Source organism: Betta splendens, chromosome 4 (genome assembly GCF_900634795.4).
Source record: "Betta splendens chromosome 4, fBetSpl5.4, whole genome shotgun sequence".
NCBI lineage: Eukaryota > Metazoa > Chordata > Actinopteri > Anabantiformes > Osphronemidae > Betta > Betta splendens.
The window spans coordinates 16178459-16195361 of record NC_040884.2 but is presented as its reverse complement, the minus strand read 5'-3'; the positions used below and the strand labels follow the sequence as shown (position 1 = coordinate 16195361).

The following is a 16903-nucleotide window of genomic DNA, read 5'->3' as shown; positions in this document are numbered from 1 at the left end:
ACATTCCATGTCCATCTTGTGGATTTATTTCCCCTTAAAGTGTGAACAGACCTACAGTATAATGGCAATGCGAGTAAAGCAGCTCCAGCTCCACTAATGCTCCTGCTGTTACTCATTATTCAAGCCGGAGGTAAATTAGCATTGCTTCGTGGCTCGATCCCGTCGCCGAACCTCCATCCACCCAGGGGAACGTCCAGGAAGCCTCTATAAAACGTGTCTATAAACATCCACCTTTCCCTCCCCTGAGTCCCGCCTGTGAGAAACAGTGTAATGCATGGACCCAGTGACTCACTTTGTTTGTTTGGTAGTTGTGATGCTTTGTTTCCAGCGCTGCAATGGCCACTTATGGGCAATTAGTCATGCTGAGTAGGCAGAGGCTTCACCTCCACGCTGTCACCGACACGCAAGACAGCGCTGAGGAGGAGCTTCGCCGCCGCAGAAATCGAGAGCAGTGAAAACAAAATGCATTACTGTCGTACTATTAATGATTTATCACTAACTTACACCTCGTTTTCTTCATGTGTTGTATGCACCACATTTAGGGAACAGCAGGAAAGCGAGGGCTCTGCTCTCCCCGGGTCCGAGGCGTGGCCTTCGGAGGCCTCCTGGTGGCCGAGGTTGGCCGGCGCTTACTGAGTCCAGTGAGCTGGCGTTTCAGGAACATTACAAACGGCTGCCTCTCCAAAGGAACCGCCGTTGTGACTAAACATCCACAGATCCACTCCCGGCGCCCGTGATTCACTGACCCGCGTCTGTGATCCGACATGTGGCCGAAGGACGAGGTCGCGGCGCGCGGTGAACCCCGACGAGGGAAGAAACCTCAAATGTCAAGCTCCGGGCTGTGATGCACCACCGGACGGATCATAATACGTTTTCCGTACAGCTCCTGGGGGTGACGCGGAAAACCACGATGCTTCACTTTCCCAGGCAGCTATCGTCGTTTTGAAGGGGGGGGGGGGGGGTCACAATTAACAGGTTATCATTCACCTCAGAGCCGCTGATGTAAAGTGCGTCGCTAAGCAGCCGGGTGCAGAGCTTGAACGGCACAGTTACTGAGGCGTGAGCGCTTTCACGAGCTTCTCCCACACGCACGCGCTTGTGACCGGGCGATTGAAGCCATCAAGCCCTAGAATGACCCCCCACTGACCCGCAACAGCGGGCTGGATTTGTCCTGCAGCCGCAGACGCTCTCCGCTTCCTAACCGGTCGCGGTGACGCCTGCTCCGTCGTTCATTATTAACCAGCAGTATGTGACTGGTTCTGGGCAGTATGTGCATTCGGGGCGTGGGCCACACTGACTTTCACAATGACAGGGAGCATATATGAAAACGCTCACGTAACATCTACAGTCTGTTCTGCTTGTAGAACGGAGAGTCACACATTTTGATTTCAGGTTGGACTCGAACCAATTAGATCCAGAAATAGAGCGTGATTAAACTGCTGGATTCAACAGACTGAGACGTGTGTATCTGAGCGATAGGCGCAGGCTTAATTGGGGCGTTTTGATCTCTCTGTGAGGATTACGACACTGTGAATGACTCCGACTTGTACCTTTATCTGAGGGGCAACAGTGGCAAAATTGGCTCAGGTGCCGGCTAAATTAAAAAAAAAAAAAAAAAGAATGGGATTAGCGATCAGATGAGCAAACTCAACTATATCTGCTTCAAGCCGCTGATCTGCCCAATAGGACCGTCCTGAAATCACTGTGTCGCCACGAAAACAGGAAGAATCGAGGTTGGGTGCCAATCCCTCACCTCGTTCACAGTGCGCCCTCCCCCTCCTCCCCCTCCTCCCTCCGCGTAATACAAACCTCGTGATCACCCATTCAGCGGTGCCTGCGTCTGCTCCTGTGGGGGGGAAATAATAAGTCGACTGGCTCGGGGGCAGGGAAGCCGAAAGTATCCGGGAGACAGAGCGGTGTCGCGGAAGTTTACAGTCGCAGCGGCGGCGCATCCTTCCGCGTCTTTCTTTTTTTCCTGTCATTATCTGGGGTAACGTGGAAGCGGCTGTAACTGGCAACCATCCGGGACCCACTGATCCTGTGTAAGTGATTCTCCACATCAACTCACTGCGAACGCCTGTTGTCATAAGCAGGAATCAATGCTCGACGGAGCCGCGAGCCTCGGCGTCAGGTGTAGGTTTCAGATGCGCAGGCTTTGCGTTACCTTGATGCGAGAGGCGCGATTAGCTCCTCGCCGCCGCTTTTGCTGCAAACTGTGATTCACTCGCCCCGTAGGTGCTGGAGCTGACATTTGTCACCGCGGGGGGGGGGGGGGGGGGGGGGGGGTTACGCAGACGTTATCCTACGGCGCAGTCACCGCAAAGCCACGGGCGAGATGATGAGTAGGTGCTGGCTTCACGTTGCGGCATGTGTGCGTGATGCGACCAGGTGCGTTTCGCGTCTCGGAGCGCGCGGGAAAAGGTCTAACAACCTGGAAACGTGCGCGGAAAGAATTAATTAGAACAACAACAACTGAAGCAATATAGTGACGTTTGTTTGCTGAGTTATGAGTCCAGAAAAAAAAAAAGCCGAAGGAATGCAAGCTGCAAATCCTCATTTGGCGGCTTCTCCGTGAGGCTGTGCAGGTGCCGAAGCTTAACTGGACGCAGCGGTTCGTTCCTCCTTGTGACCGTCACCTGTTGACGTTCACGGCAACGCTGGGTCACGTGGGGGGCTTTTTTGGGGAGGGAGGGCACCAGCAGCCCGTTCAGCCACATGCTCGAATACATGAATCACTATTCTATTCTGAGTAATTCATTGAAAAGGAAATGGAGATCGCCCAGCCGGAATCACAACACACTCTCAATATTTGTGTCTCGGTGGTTCTCCACACTTTGTCACGCGCACAGTGAGTCAGGAGCAGATTCAATTAGCGTCTGTTGTGATGGGAACAAAACGCTCGTCTGTATTATGCGCGCGCGCGAGCGAGAGAAAGTTCTCACCTCCCTTGCTCTGCATAAACAGCAGCGGTTAATTGGTCACATAGCGATGGATGCGACGCGGAAGGGTGACACGTGACCAGGGGCTCCGCCTCCAACTGGGACCGTGTAAATGTTTGCGTTTAAACACTGCTTCACGACGACACGTGTAGGGCGCGAAGTAAAAGCAGGAAGAATCGCGGGCCGGATTCTTCAATATTTGCACAAACGGAAATAGAAACGCAGCCAAGTGACAACGTGAAGCCCGGCGCTCCGTCTAAACCCATGTCAACATGTGCAGGTGCATGTGGGATCCGTAGCCACTTAGTGTGCTCTCCCCTCAGGGACGTTAAGTGTGATTGATGTTCCTCGGCTGATTAGTAATTTCATAAATGTGTTGCTAATGAGGTGCTCTTCACACTGTGTGCTGTGCTTGTTACTTTCCACTCAGACGGTGGAGCATTTGGACGGATACTATAGTGCATTTGCTTGTAAAGTCTGTGGGCCACTATTCTTAGGGGAAAAAACCCATTTTGGTTCCGCCAGTGCTTGGTTCCGTGCAGACATGAGGCCCGTTGGCTTTCACTGAAGACGTGCTTGACTGATGCGACTCTTCGGGAAAGGCCGGGCTCTCGCTCGCTCTCCCGAGGCGCATTGGTGCGACCCGTTTTCCCGGCTGAAGCCGCCCCGTCGGTGTCGGTGGGAACGCGTTGCTCCAGTGACCCGGCAGTCTTCCGCTGCTGTGCTCCGTCGTACCGTCAGTCAATCGGCGACTGACGTTCTTTTACCGTAGATGCTGTTAACAAGACGAATATACTGATAACGAGCTGCGAGAGACGCGGATTAGGTTTGTTACTGGAGCTCTACAGGTGAAAATGGCTTTGCTGCGCGTGCAGTGTCTGTCTCCGCTCTGGAGTCTGTGCGTCACAGGGCTTTAAAAGCAGAGGCTTCATCCCTGTCCTTGACACCCGTCACTATAAAAAGAAGGCCTGAATTATTGCCTCCCTTGTGACTTTACATTAATGGCCATAAAGTGCCGGTGCATTAATCTCCTGTACACATTAGGAGAGCGTGAGGATTCAAAGGCGAACCTGAGGGTGAATCCGGTGATTAGATTTTCTCCATGCGGCGGACGGACGATGATGCTGTTCTGGTGATGTCATGCGAGGGACCGTGAGCGAGGCTGAGGTTTCGTACGCGTGTTTGCGTTTGAATGAAGCGCTCTCGTACGACCGCCGGTCGCTAGCCGACGCGCAGGAATGAGCGATGAGCTGAGTCAGAGCTCGGGTTCTGTTGATGAAGCTGTTGGCCCAATAATAGAGCGGGCCTAATTGTCTGGCCCTGTGACTCACCGCCACGCTCTCGGCCGGTGCTCTCCCATCTTGTTTCAGCGCCGCAGTTAATGGACCTTCTCCTTCCGGCCGTCCCCCCATCTGTCATCTCTTTGCTTTACTTTTACGGACGGGCGCTCCATCCTCCTTCCCGTCGGCCTCAAATAACAGGTGTCGGGGTCTGTTTTTAAGACACTTTGGTCACGGGATGAACCTGAGCTCTGTCTCAGAATCTTGTTTAGGAACTGCTTCGTTTTTGCGGCTGGATCCCCGTGCATTAAAGCATCTGCTGGGCTCCCTGCCAGACGAGACCAACCCATCCACAGACATCCACTCACATCAATTATGTCTGTTTGTTTACAGGAGACTTTGTGATTATTTTGCTCACTCTGGCTCCATAAGACAAGATAAGAAAAATAGAGTTGTAATGGAAAAATTTTGACAACTCTCTCATCTGCTTCTTTATGCAAATTTCCACCACAAGAGTAGAAGACGGGGTTGGATAGTTCACCTTTACTACATGTGAAGCAGCACTTAAATGTACTTTTCATGCCCAGCCCAGACATACAGTATCTTTTTTTAAAAAAATGAAAGGCTGTAGCAGTTGTTTTGGTTGAAGCTTCTACAAGTTGAATTCACGTCTTCCCGTAGGGGCTGATGTCATCGGCATCAAATTAGTAACGACCTGAGAAAAAAATCTTTTCCGGCCGCTGCTCTTCGCTTTGGACACAACTGATTACCTAATTTCCTGAGATTGATGCTGCAAGCGACGACATGAAACCACGATATATTTTGTTTACAAGACATAAAAGCAAATGTTGGGGTGTGATTTGCATGATGACACACTTTAGCTAAATGTTTCTATTCAGTCCATCCTGAACACTGCCTACAGATATTGATTAAATGAATGAGTGACTAAACATCATGCTGTTCATTTCTCTGTCTCCTCCTCCTCAGGGTTCTCCCAGCCTCGACCCCCAGAGCATCACTGCTTCTGCCTCCCTTTCCCGTGTCCTCTGGGCCCAGCAGCCGCAGCAGCAGCGCCGTGTGACCCAGGAACAATGGGCCGGAAGCTGGACCTGTCGGGCCTGACAGACGACGAGGCGGAGCACATCTTAAAAGTGGTCCAGCGAGACATGAAGCTGCGGAAGAAGGAGGAGGAGAGGCTGAGGTGAGATGCCCCATTTTATAGTAGGAGGTCTCAAACCGAGGAGGAACACGCTCGTCTGGGTTTCAGCTTGTGCCATTCTGTTAGACTGGACCTCGGGGTTGTGCTCCCGTGTCACAGCTTCCCTCTCACATGTGACAAGTGTCGGCTCACTCGTCCTCCTCACCTCTTGTGCCTCGCTCCCCCGTTCCACCTGATCCGACCTGTGACTGAGCACAGCCGGAGGAAGTTTAGTCCGACTGTGCGAATGAATCATCTGTTCGTTAAAAGGCTTCCCTTTCATATTGAAAGTGGCCGCACGTAGAAAACAGAGCGTAAACTCAACAGTGCTCAAACCGTCCTCACCTGCAAACGCTCCACTCGACATCAAATACAGACGCACACGAGCCACGTTGATCACACCACTCAGTTTGAAGCCTCCGTAATTTGATTAAAACAAATGCGTCGTAGTCAACCTGCTCTTCGTGTACCGTTTGACAGTGTAGTAGGACTGTGAAGGCTCGTTTGCAGCAGATGGTACTGCAGCTGTAGTTTCAGCAGGTTTCTTCCTCCCTCCCTGGGCCTTTCTCTCCTCCATCCACGGCTGCCGTCGGCTCCTCTTCCTCGGATGCAGTCGTCTCTGCTCAGACCTAAATTACCCCGTTGACAGATTCGGTGGGCAGTTTACGAGTTTCACTTTAAAGGCTCCAGCTTTACTTTCCCCCCGTGCTGAATAATAAGGAACCTTTGAATGACTTTGCCTCCTGTCTCATGAATACTGAAGAGCACTAAATATGTAAATAAAGCGGTGCCGTTACACATAAGCCTGGTTAGGGCCAGTCACCTGAGGTTTGATGTGGGAACGGCAGCTGGTTTACAATGTCTCACTTTAGCGGTTCCATTGAATCCAAGACATTTATTACTATGCTTCAAAAGATCACGTGAAATATGGTCATGGACAGAATTCTTGATTAATTGTGAGACAAAAATAAACAACTGTAAAACCCGATACCCAGTTTATCTAAATCTAACAAGAACCACTTGTCGTGGGTTCACAGCTTCATAGTCGTAGTTGTCCTCAAACGTGAGGCCCTGCGTGTTTTCTTTGGGGCACTCGGCTCAGCGTTTAGTGCCTTGCCTCGGTGACACCGCTTGCTCGGCTTCTGAGAGGCGCGAGTGCGACTCTGCCAATTAGCGAGGGCGAGCGGTCCAAACCCGTGGCCCCCGCCGGCTCCGTCGCCATCGAGCTGGAGAGGCTCATTACGGAGCAGCAGGGCGCAGGAGCTCAGCGTGGGCCTACTTAACCAACAGCACAAGCCCTCCCACGGGAGACGGACCAGGAAATGATCATAGATAGAAATAGCTAGCTGTGTGTGTGTGTGTGTGTGTGTGTGTGTGTGTGTGTGTGTGTGTGTGTGTGTGTGTGTGTGTGTGTGTGTGTGTGTGTGTGTGTGTGTGTGTGTGTGTGTGTGTGTGTGTGTGTGTGTGTTTTGGAACAGTGGGACGGTGGCTCGAGCTCAGGGGGGATTCATTTTTAGTGTTAGTATGGCGTTACATATGTCTGGCTCATTACTGTGTCTGTAGCACTTACTAAAAGTCCCTTCAGTCACAGTGTTACAAGTCCGTCCTCCCTTTTTTGTGAGGCTGAGGATTATTTCAACTTGAACAAGGCAGGAAGGTGATTTGGAAACTGAACAATGCTTTGTGGATAAGTCTCAGTTATTTGTGAAGTTGTGGGCCAGCGCACATAATAGTCATTTTCTCTCCACGGAAATCTGTCTCTTGTGGCATAATTCCCCAATCAGGAATGCAGCCTTGCATAATAATGGTATTTGATTATAAGACGGTGACTCTTTCATCTCACCTTCCTCACGGTTTCAATTTAGTTGAGAACATTATGAATGTTTTGGTAACCGATCAAACCCCGTCGCTGGCATATTGCATCGTACTGTAGGATACATTTAGGCTTTAGCTCTCATTCTCTGTTTACTTGCTGTTCCTGTTTATTTTAACTCCGTCGAATGTCACAAGCAAACGGAGACGAGAACAGCAGCGAAGATCCTTTTGAAGGAAGGCGACGGCGAACGTCAGGACTGACCTCTATTTCCTCCTGTTTGTATCCTCCTGGGTTTCTGTCCAGAGAAGGATAAAGACACACAAACACACACACACACACACACACACACACACACACAGCTCCTCGTTAGAAAAAGGATGACAAAAAGGTGCATTACAGTTTTCTCATTATTCCTGAAGATTAGAAATGTGTTAATTGGATATGAAAGAATCAGGCAGACGTTTTCACAGCACCTGCTTTAACGTTTCTATTAAAACAGTTCTCAGCTCTTGCTGAATAAATAGTTAATGTATAACAGTTTGATATCGATATACATTAATTTAATACGTCCTGTTTCCCAGACTAGTGAACTAATGACCCCAACCTGGCTAAAATCCCCAAATTGTGCAACGTGTCCATTGCAGCTTTATGAGCCGCTGAATGGCTCCATTGTGTTAAACAGACATTCATTATTCCTCCTTGTCACTTTCTAAGGTGTTTACACTGCGCGCTAATCCTGTGTTGGGTCCCATGTTGACATGCGATGTTGTTGTGCGTGTGATGAGTCGAGTTTCCCTCAGCATGAGGAGTGTATTTCAGTCCACGCGTTGTTGTGGGGGGTTGCGTTCCCGGCTGCGGTCCTCCTTCGCTGGCTGCGTTATTGGTGTGGCTTGTTTGTCTGAGTTTTGATGTGGATTTCTTTTTTTTTTATGTGGCAGCGCCTGACGTGGACGTAACGATGTCGTCAGCGCTGCGAGCGCCCGTGTGTGTTTGTGCGCAGCGAGCCGCCAGGACAAATCCTTCTGACCTTTTTACCGCGGCCGCATTACCAGGTGTGTGACGGGGTAATTGAATGCGTCATCGCAGGTCACAGTCTTCCACAGCAACATTATAATTGATGCGAGGCTTAAATGTTCTCAGCTGCTCGGGCCCGATTCACTCTATTAGTCAGTCTGAGTTTTTCACAGGAAGCATTTATTTCAAGATGCTATCATTTTTTTTAAGTAAAATATTGAAATGACACTTCAAAAGAAAAATGAAGCATCCCCCCCTCTTCCGCTTGCTGTTCTACGAGCAGCGCTTTCCCTGTTGACTTGTGATCGCTGCAGTTCTTAATTTGCTTTCATGTGTTCGGGGCTGTTTAGGGGATGTGTACAGCTGCCACAGACTGTGATTTGTAATTAGTCTTTAATACAACCCTTAGTAGGCGATATTTAATATAATTAAACTTAATTAGCAGACAGGAATATAGCCCCCCTGACCACTGCAATTATACATGTGCATGCTTACACGTATCACCATCTGTCTCCTGCTGCCTCACCAACACAAACGCACATTAGTCGCAGTGTTGACGTGAGGACTCGTAGTGGGTTTCCAGGCCCTTACCCTAATTCTAATCAGAAGGAAGTGCATCATCGACCTACTTCTGAGCCATAAACCAAGTCTCATCTTGGTTAGATCAATGTGAAGGAGTATGAGAAGACGCGCACACACACACACACACACACACACACACACACACACACACACACACACACACACACACACACACACACACACTCTAAGGTCAAAGCCATTAGAAAATATTTATTTATGCTTCTGAGGGGGTCATAAATAGCCTGTGGGATTACTTAGAGGTATAGACTGTGCACTGAGCGATGTGTGTAGCTGAATGTTTCTTCTGATCCTTACAGACACCGGTTATGTGTGTGTGTGTGCTCGCGTGTGTGCGTGCGTGCGTGCGTGTGTGTGTGTGTGTGTGTGTGTGTGTGTGTGCGTCCTTTGCGAAGTGTCCTAAACAGATGGTGCTTTACGGCGTGTGATGGAGGAACTTTCTGATTTCCCCTGAGTGTGACAAGTCGGCAGCTCTGCGGTGCCGTCGTCCTCTGAAGCTGCTGAGCCGACTCGATCGGCCGATGAGATAGTGAAAAATAATCCAGCGCCGCCTGCTTCCGCAGCTCGTAGCCTGCTTTAAGCGCTTCTGGCCGACTGAGTAGGTAGGTTTCCCCTCTGTAACCTCTACGCGTGGGCCGTTTTCCGTCTTTGCTCGGCGAGGGTCAGGTGCAGGTGAGCGGCTGCGCCGCTTGTTGGCCGCTACGTAAACCTGTGTTCATTCCCACCAGTCGATTGCCTGAGCGGTTCCCTCTGTGATCGTTTCTGCTTCCGGCCAAATGTCAAGTGCTGTTTGGGCTCCGGGGAAAATAGTTTGTCATAATAAGAAAATTTCTGTCCTTATACCTCAGCATCCGCCTTCGGATGCTTCCCCCCGGTTTGACCGATCATTCTCAGCCCCTCGGTTCATTTCTCCCATCCTCCCTCTGTGCATCCTCATTAGCAGCAACCATGTTGTGCTGAGATGGAGGTCAGTGTTGGATGAGCTGTCCGGGGCCAGTGGGTGATGCTCGGCTTTCCTTCGTCTGAGTAATCGGCCCCCTCCCACCACCACAACAACCCGCCTCCTCCTTTTGTGCGACTGCTCGGTTCAGGTCCACTTGTCTCTGCGTGTTTTCAACCGACGTGCGGTTCAGCATGCTGTCTGACACCGAGTGCCAACGCATGGGAAGGGGATCTTTTGTGAGGAAGAGGAAAAAGCCTTTAAATAACCGTGTCTGTGCCTTATTTTCAGACGTTATTATAGATGGAATGGTCCAAAATGGTGGACAGGATGTTCTGTCCACCGCAGAGGTTCTGGTAAGAATCATATCTGTTACTAGTAGCACTAGGAGCATATGTCTCAGCTGGTGCACTATTTGGCTAAGAGTTTATCCTCTGAAGGATATTTGAACAGCTCCCTGCATCTGCTCGGCGTTGTTGGCAGCTCGGGTAATCTGTTTACATCACATCAGGCCATCAGGGACACAGCAGTGGGGAGACGCTGCACTATGCAAGTGTAAGTAATGTGCTCGCACACTGGATGCACAGGCACAGAATGAAATCAGCGTCGGGCTTTTCATGCAGCCGTGCGCTCCTTCCAGCCAATTACGGGTGGAGCCCCCGCTTGCTCCAGCCTCTCTGACCCTCCCCGGACCCCCAAAGCTTTCATTTACGCGAGGGCCCTAATCAGATGAACCGCCATGCTGCAGCAGTAGGAGTCTCGCACCAGAGGTTATCTGGTTACCGATGGACTGATGCTGACGGCGGAGCATGGTTTCGTGCGGCCGCTCGCTCTCATTTTCTCCTCTGCTGGACCTAATGTGCGTCCGTCAGTGTTGTCCCTCTTTTCAGGAAATGGGAGGAACCCGATCAATTCTTCTTCCTCGGGTTTCATCACAGTGGATGACACGGACGTGATTTATTTTTTTCCCGTCTCATTCGTTTGTTTTCTTAGTGTCATGTACTGGTTTGTTTGTTTGATGTCATGGCAGCGTGTGTCCAGTGTGTGTGACGGCTGCCGCCGTATCTGATAATAAACTCTCCCTGGCATTAACACCCAATACTTACAGTGAGAACCACATGAAGGACTCCTAATTAAAGCACAGCCATTTGATTTTCTAAGTGTTTTCCTGGTCTCTACTTAAATCACCTCTTAAAATGTCTTAAATACTTACAGTAGGTTGTTGCTTTTGATCTCTCCTGCTGGTCTTCATTCATTTAATGTCTTTTAATTTGAGTTTTAATTTCATGCACCTCGCTTTTATTATTCCACTTGTGTCTACTTTGAGCTCTTTGCCCTCGTGTTCATTTCATTCACCACGTGAGGCGCTTTCCAAAGCTGCCTTTTAAAGGACGAGTCTCCTTTTGACAACGGAGTCAATGCTGGTGATTAGGATCATTTACTCCAACAATGTTATGCCCCCTTAACTAAAGCACTGATTGTCCTCATTCAGATTCTTCCCACATCCCCTTGGCCTCATCAAGCCGTGGCTTCTCAAAGTGTGAGTTTAAAGTGTAAACAGAAATCAGAAAATCTGGTCTTTGAGAATGCCTTCGTTGCTCAGACGTGCGTATGCGCTGCATGTGCTCGTTTTCCTGGAGCCAGGGTGAATCTGTCCCCATCACAACTAAACTACTCTCCCTACACTTCTCATGACCTTTCAACCACAATCAGAATAAATACAGAGAAGGACGTACCAGATCATTGCTACCTCCAGTTTATCCAAATTAAAGATGTCTGAAGTGTTATTGTTAGGCGCTACACAAACCACGGCGTTGCCCTTTAATCAAAGCAGAAGTGCCCAAACTTTAAGAAAACCTATAGTAAAAAAGTAATAAACGCTAGATTTAAAGATTATTTGTTAGGTAAACAATCGTAGTTGGTGCATTCAGTGTCATTCTGTCAACAGGAAGTGCATCAGCAACGGGCAGTAAACAACATGTATTTTGACTTAAATTGGCCCAGACTTTATCCACGGCTTGTAATCACACCAACCCAATAATGACAGCATGAACTTGTCCAGAGGAGCTTCATCACCACCAATAAGCTTCGCTGCGGTCTGAGGTGGAAGACGCAGGCGCCAACCTTCATGGCCCAATGTGGTAGGTTTCCATACCTGTCAGTCAGCGGTGCCTTATTAATGGAGACTCACTTTATTAGAGGCAATCACTGCGATCTGCGGTTTTCAAGGGCTGATTCCCTTTTTTTTTTTTTGGTTTATTTTCATTACGAGTCACAACTGGAAAAAAGAATAGTGTCTATACACTAACAATTACATAGCAACAATAACCTATACAGACTATTCTGTATTCCGGTGTTACAACTTGAACAACAGGATGAAGTAATAAAAAAATAAAGTACCTGTATTGGCCTGACTCCCAACATGACTATCTCAACAGATCCTTTACTGTAGGTCACAGAAGGTCAGGTGTGAACATTTAGGTCTGGATGCAGAGTTTCTCAGTTGACGGTAAAGTTGTGCTGCTGCATGGACGCAGGTATAAATCTCTATCAAGGTTGGGATGCAAACTGCAGCCTATGTGCTAAAGCCTACAGACTGGAGGCCTTCTGCTCTTTTCTCATACATATGTGCATATTACAGATGATTGACTGTGTCTACATGAGTCACACCTCCCGCCGCAGCTGATTTACTTCGTTTTATGCAACTTCCCTGGCTGAAAGGCAAAAGCATCTGCTATCTCGCCGTTCCATAATTCATCCATCTGTGTGTTTCGCTCTCAAACAACAACTCATTTGATTTGATTATTTTTTAGGTTTGAGGCCTTCACGGTATCCATGTGGCTAAATGGCACATAAACGGGCAGAACGGCGCCCGCTGGAGCGATATCTTATAATTCGGGCCCCCTTTTGTCAGAGAAATGATGGCATTATAGGTTCTCCACGCTGTGATGGAGCACCGCGCTCGCCTACAGTTCCTCGCTAGCAGTCGCCGCTGATTGAAAAACGCAGGCCCGCTCTTCTGCCGTGATGACTCTGCAGAAGCCGCATGCTTAGGATTCTGTCACCTGATGGCTGTGTTTTATTCCCTCCCCTCTTGCCTTGGTAGAAGCAGCTCTTTCCCTGCTCCCCTCTCTTTCCTGATGGTGCTTTTGGCACGGCCGGCTAATACGGTACCTTCCCCTGACACGCGGTATGTTTCATTTTCACAGGCTGTGCAGCCTGTTGAAGTCGGTCCAAAATCCCGTCCCGCGCCTGTAGTCCAGTGCTTCTACTGTGAAGGCTTAATATTTAGGGCTGCGCTCATGTCCTGGTGCACATTACATCAGCGCTGGACCCGCGCCAGCTCTGCGTCTGCAATTACGGTTGCGGTGGAGTGAATGAAAGCAGCGGTGTAGAAAAGGACATGTGGAGACATGTGGAAGACCCATCCAGACGTCTCCTCGCCATTTAGGAAAACCCAACATCCATCTTTAATTCCAATCCAATGCGTAGGTTAGGTTCTGGTCACTATGTTTAGCAGGGGAAGAAGAAGACAGATTGATCATTGGGGGGGGAAACGTTAACGTGACGATTTATTAATAGAGTGGCAGAAGTCCAAGCAGCCCTGTCGATTCCCTTTTGTTTTATGGTGTTTTACGACTGTGCTCCGTCCAGGCTTTTAGGCAGATGCGCTGCTCGGTTGCCAGGTTGTCGTCTACTAAACCAAATATGTTAATGGCGCCCTGCTGCTCCCCGAGGGGTTTGCCAGGCGTGACCGCGAGCTGCCTCGCGAAGATGGAGTGCAGTAGCCAACGGTACGGTATGCTCCTTTAAAGCGGGGTGTGCTCTTACAACACGGTTTGTGAGCATTTAAGGGTTTTGTCTGTGTGTAGAGGAAACAGACTCTGCCTCTGCTTCAACACTGTCTCTGCAGCCAACAGTGGCTGCGTTTTCCCTTCCATTTCAGCTTTCTGTTATTAAAAAAACACCAAGTATGAAAATTCCTCAGACCAAATAAAATGTGCTCTCAGCCTCCAAACCCAGTGGCTTTTCACATTAACTTCTCTGCCCATAGGGAGCACTGTTGTCCATGTTGTCAGAAGATGTGTGCGCTGTGTTCAGGCTTGTGTTAGTCCTGCTGGCTGACCACAGGTCTGAGACCAGCCCGGCAACAGCTCTACTGCCAGACATCGTTATACCACAGCCACCAATCCCTGTTTGCGTGTGTATGTGTATATTCAGGTCTAATGTCGTCAAAGTCTGTCCTGCCTTGTTACTAAAATTGATATAATGACTATTTAATCTATTTTCTATCTATTTTTGTCGTTTGTACGTTTCTAATTGAATCAATTGGCTGAGAAGTGGATTTTTGCTGTTTTAACTTTGCATGCGTTTAAGCAAGCAGTTTATATTTGATGCATTAAACATCTCATTCAAAGTTTCAATGATTAGTCCTTCAGGGCTTTTGTTGCCCTCTTCTGGACTGAGGTGTCATTGCAGAGTGTCATTGAAATGTTTTTGGCCAATTTGGCCTTGATGTACTTCCATGTGTAATGTCAGTGTTCATCATGTTTTGTGTTGTTATGGAGTGATACATGGCACTTATGAATGTGTGTTTGTTTGGGGAGTCGAGCTCCTGGTGGATATTGTCCCTGTAACAGCTAATAATGTTTTTCCTCTATTCATTTCCAGCAACGTGCTCAGGCATCGTTTCCCAGACATATTTCTAAAATGGAACGGACTCGGGCTTTCATGCAGTGTCTCATGACTTTGATTTGGATCTGTGCTGGTGTGTGTGTGTTTGCCTGAGTAAAGATTGAATCAGACGGGCTCCTGCGAGGCTAACATTAACACATTAACCCACGGTTACTGTAAAGACAAACTCCAGCAGACACCCGGCGCTAGCTTCTCTATCAGAGAGCAGACGGGCTGTTTGGTTTAATGGGCACTGAATCGTGTATTTCTGCGAAAGCGCGGATGGATTGTAACAAGCAGGCAGAGAGGAGCGTGGCGTGGCTGGAAATAGCCAGTCATCGCCTGAGCACTTGAGCAGGAAGGAAGAGTTGACGGGGGGAAGAGAGCGTGGAGGACGCCGTGTGTGTGTGTGGGGGGGGGCAGTAATTAGGTGAGCTTGTCATTCTAGTGATTAGACACTGATTTAGGAGCGTGCTCAGTAGGTGCCGGAGCTAAATTGGCTGTGCTGCTGTTAGTGGCACTGTGACATGTGAGGTGTCCCAGGTCGCCTCACTCCCGTGCGGGACTGGAGTGCACCTTCCTGCTTCTTCATCTCCTCCTGCACCTGCCGGCGCCTGCGTTGTCCTCTGCTCCGGTCATATTTTATGACCTCATGGTTGCCTTCTTTATTGTTTTGTACTCGGCTGCAGCGTAACATACAGTCTAATAAGAACCTGGTCTAGTACCTGGACCACTCTGGGACCACATTTTCAGTCGTCCTTCTTGGCTGCCTAATTTTGGATGTGTCGGTTTGGTGCAGAGGTGTGAGGGGTGGAAGGGTTCATAGGTGATGGTGGAGAGGGTTACAGGGCCTGTTAGACCTGCAGTTTTAAGTGACTCCAACTGTGTGGGACTGGTGTACAGCAACAGTAGCAGGGGGACGCAGCAGTGATTCATGGGCTGCTCCGACCCGTGCGTGTGTGTGTGTGTGTGTGTGTGTGTGTGTGTGTGTGTGTGTGTGTGTGTGTGTGTGTGTGTGTGTGTGTGTGTGTGTGTGTGTGTGTGTGTGTGTGTGTGTACTGGATATTGACATAAGCAAGGACAGATCTGAAATGGCCAGTAACCAAGCACTGTGCGCTTCCATGTGTGAGCTACATTTTTTTTATCCCAACTTCACCTCTGCATCTTAAATGCCACTTTGTCCGTCATTTCCTGTTGCCATAACAACACCTGCCTCCGAGACCGTCTCGGCCCTAATTCGTCAGATTAGATTGAGGCCCGAAAATCATCAGCAGGCAGACGTGTGAACCCACCTCCTCGCTATAAAGCGCTTCCCCATTATTACATTACCACCGTAAATGAAAACTCTGTCCTACAAGCAGCGATTATCTCAGCCCATCAGCATATCACTCCCCAGACATTACATATGGAATCTGCAGACGGCCCACGCGGGAATCGCTCGTTGAAATTGAAATTTCTGCCGCCTCGTCGGCTTGAAATGGTACTCGGTGTACTCATAGCCAGCAAGGTATCGTCACGCAGCGGCTAAGCCCGTCTTAATACAGGGATTAACGCCTAGATAAGGATTTGTTCAGCATTAGGCCAGAGAACACGGATGCTCATCTCTGTAGCTAACGCAAACATACAGGGTACAGCATTGGAAGCAGGTGACGCTCACGATAGAGGCAGCGCGGAGTCTCCCACACTGACTGCCAGCGGCCCAGCTATGACTCATCCGCGCGTCGTACGCCGCGCACACACAAGTACACAAACACAATCTGTGTCTGTCCAATGTTAATCCACTTTTGTCTCTGCTCTCTACCCGCTTTCATCTGGAAATCCCTGTTTGTTTGCATCAATCCGCCAGTTCCTCTCTCTGTATTATTCCCTCTCTCTCCCCCTCCCCCCGTCTCCCTCTACTCTCTTTCATCTCACCCCGCTCCGGCGTCTCTGACTGTCTCCTGTCATTCCTCTCTGTCATCCTCTGTCTCTGTCCAGGCAGCAGGCTTGTCCTCTCATGACCTGTCAAGACTCTGACACTATTCACTATAGAGCAGCGATCCCTGCGACTTCATGTATTTTATAGCAAAGCTAATCTGATCAACCTCTTTGCCCTAGTTTTAAATCTCGTGTTGTCTAAATCTTGGCAATAAGGAAAAACAAGCTAATCAGATTCACGAAGACCTGGATCAGATTTTAGCTAATTTTGACTCATGAACCTCACTAATTAACACTTTAGGTTCTTTTTTTAACTCAATTGAGCCGCAGAGGAAGCTTGTCTTTGCCTCTAGTCTTTTTGCTAAGCTAAGAAAAGTTCTTATGAAGCATTATACTTAACAGAGTGATATCCATCTTATTAAACTGAGGGCTTGAAAGGAAATAATCCTATTTCCCCAAATCCTGATGTTCCTTTATCCATGGACCGATGGTAGATCATATTTTAAGGAGAGTTAATATGCACTG

The 16903-nt window shown here is 48.9% G+C and overlaps 1 protein-coding gene across 7 annotated transcripts in view; it reads left to right on the top strand.

The window, feature by feature from the left end:
* Nucleotides 1–1828: 1828 nt before the first annotated feature.
* The window catches only part of myripb (myosin VIIA and Rab interacting protein b), a 60447-nt gene continuing 45372 nt past the window's right edge, over nucleotides 1829–16903 (top strand). For 2 of the 7 annotated variants that reach the window (XM_055508057.1, XM_029146379.3), the window contains exons 1-2: nucleotides 3096–3219; nucleotides 5207–5420. In XM_055508057.1, the coding sequence (XP_055364032.1) occupies nucleotides 3204–3219; nucleotides 5207–5420 (230 nt within the window). In that variant the 5' untranslated portion in view covers nucleotides 3096–3203. Of the gene's footprint in view, nucleotides 2043–3092; nucleotides 3220–5206; nucleotides 5421–7959; nucleotides 8286–16903 lie in introns of those variants that run through there. The other 5 variants (XM_029146380.3, XR_003785523.3, XM_029146377.3 and 2 more) reach the window with 5 other exon arrangements.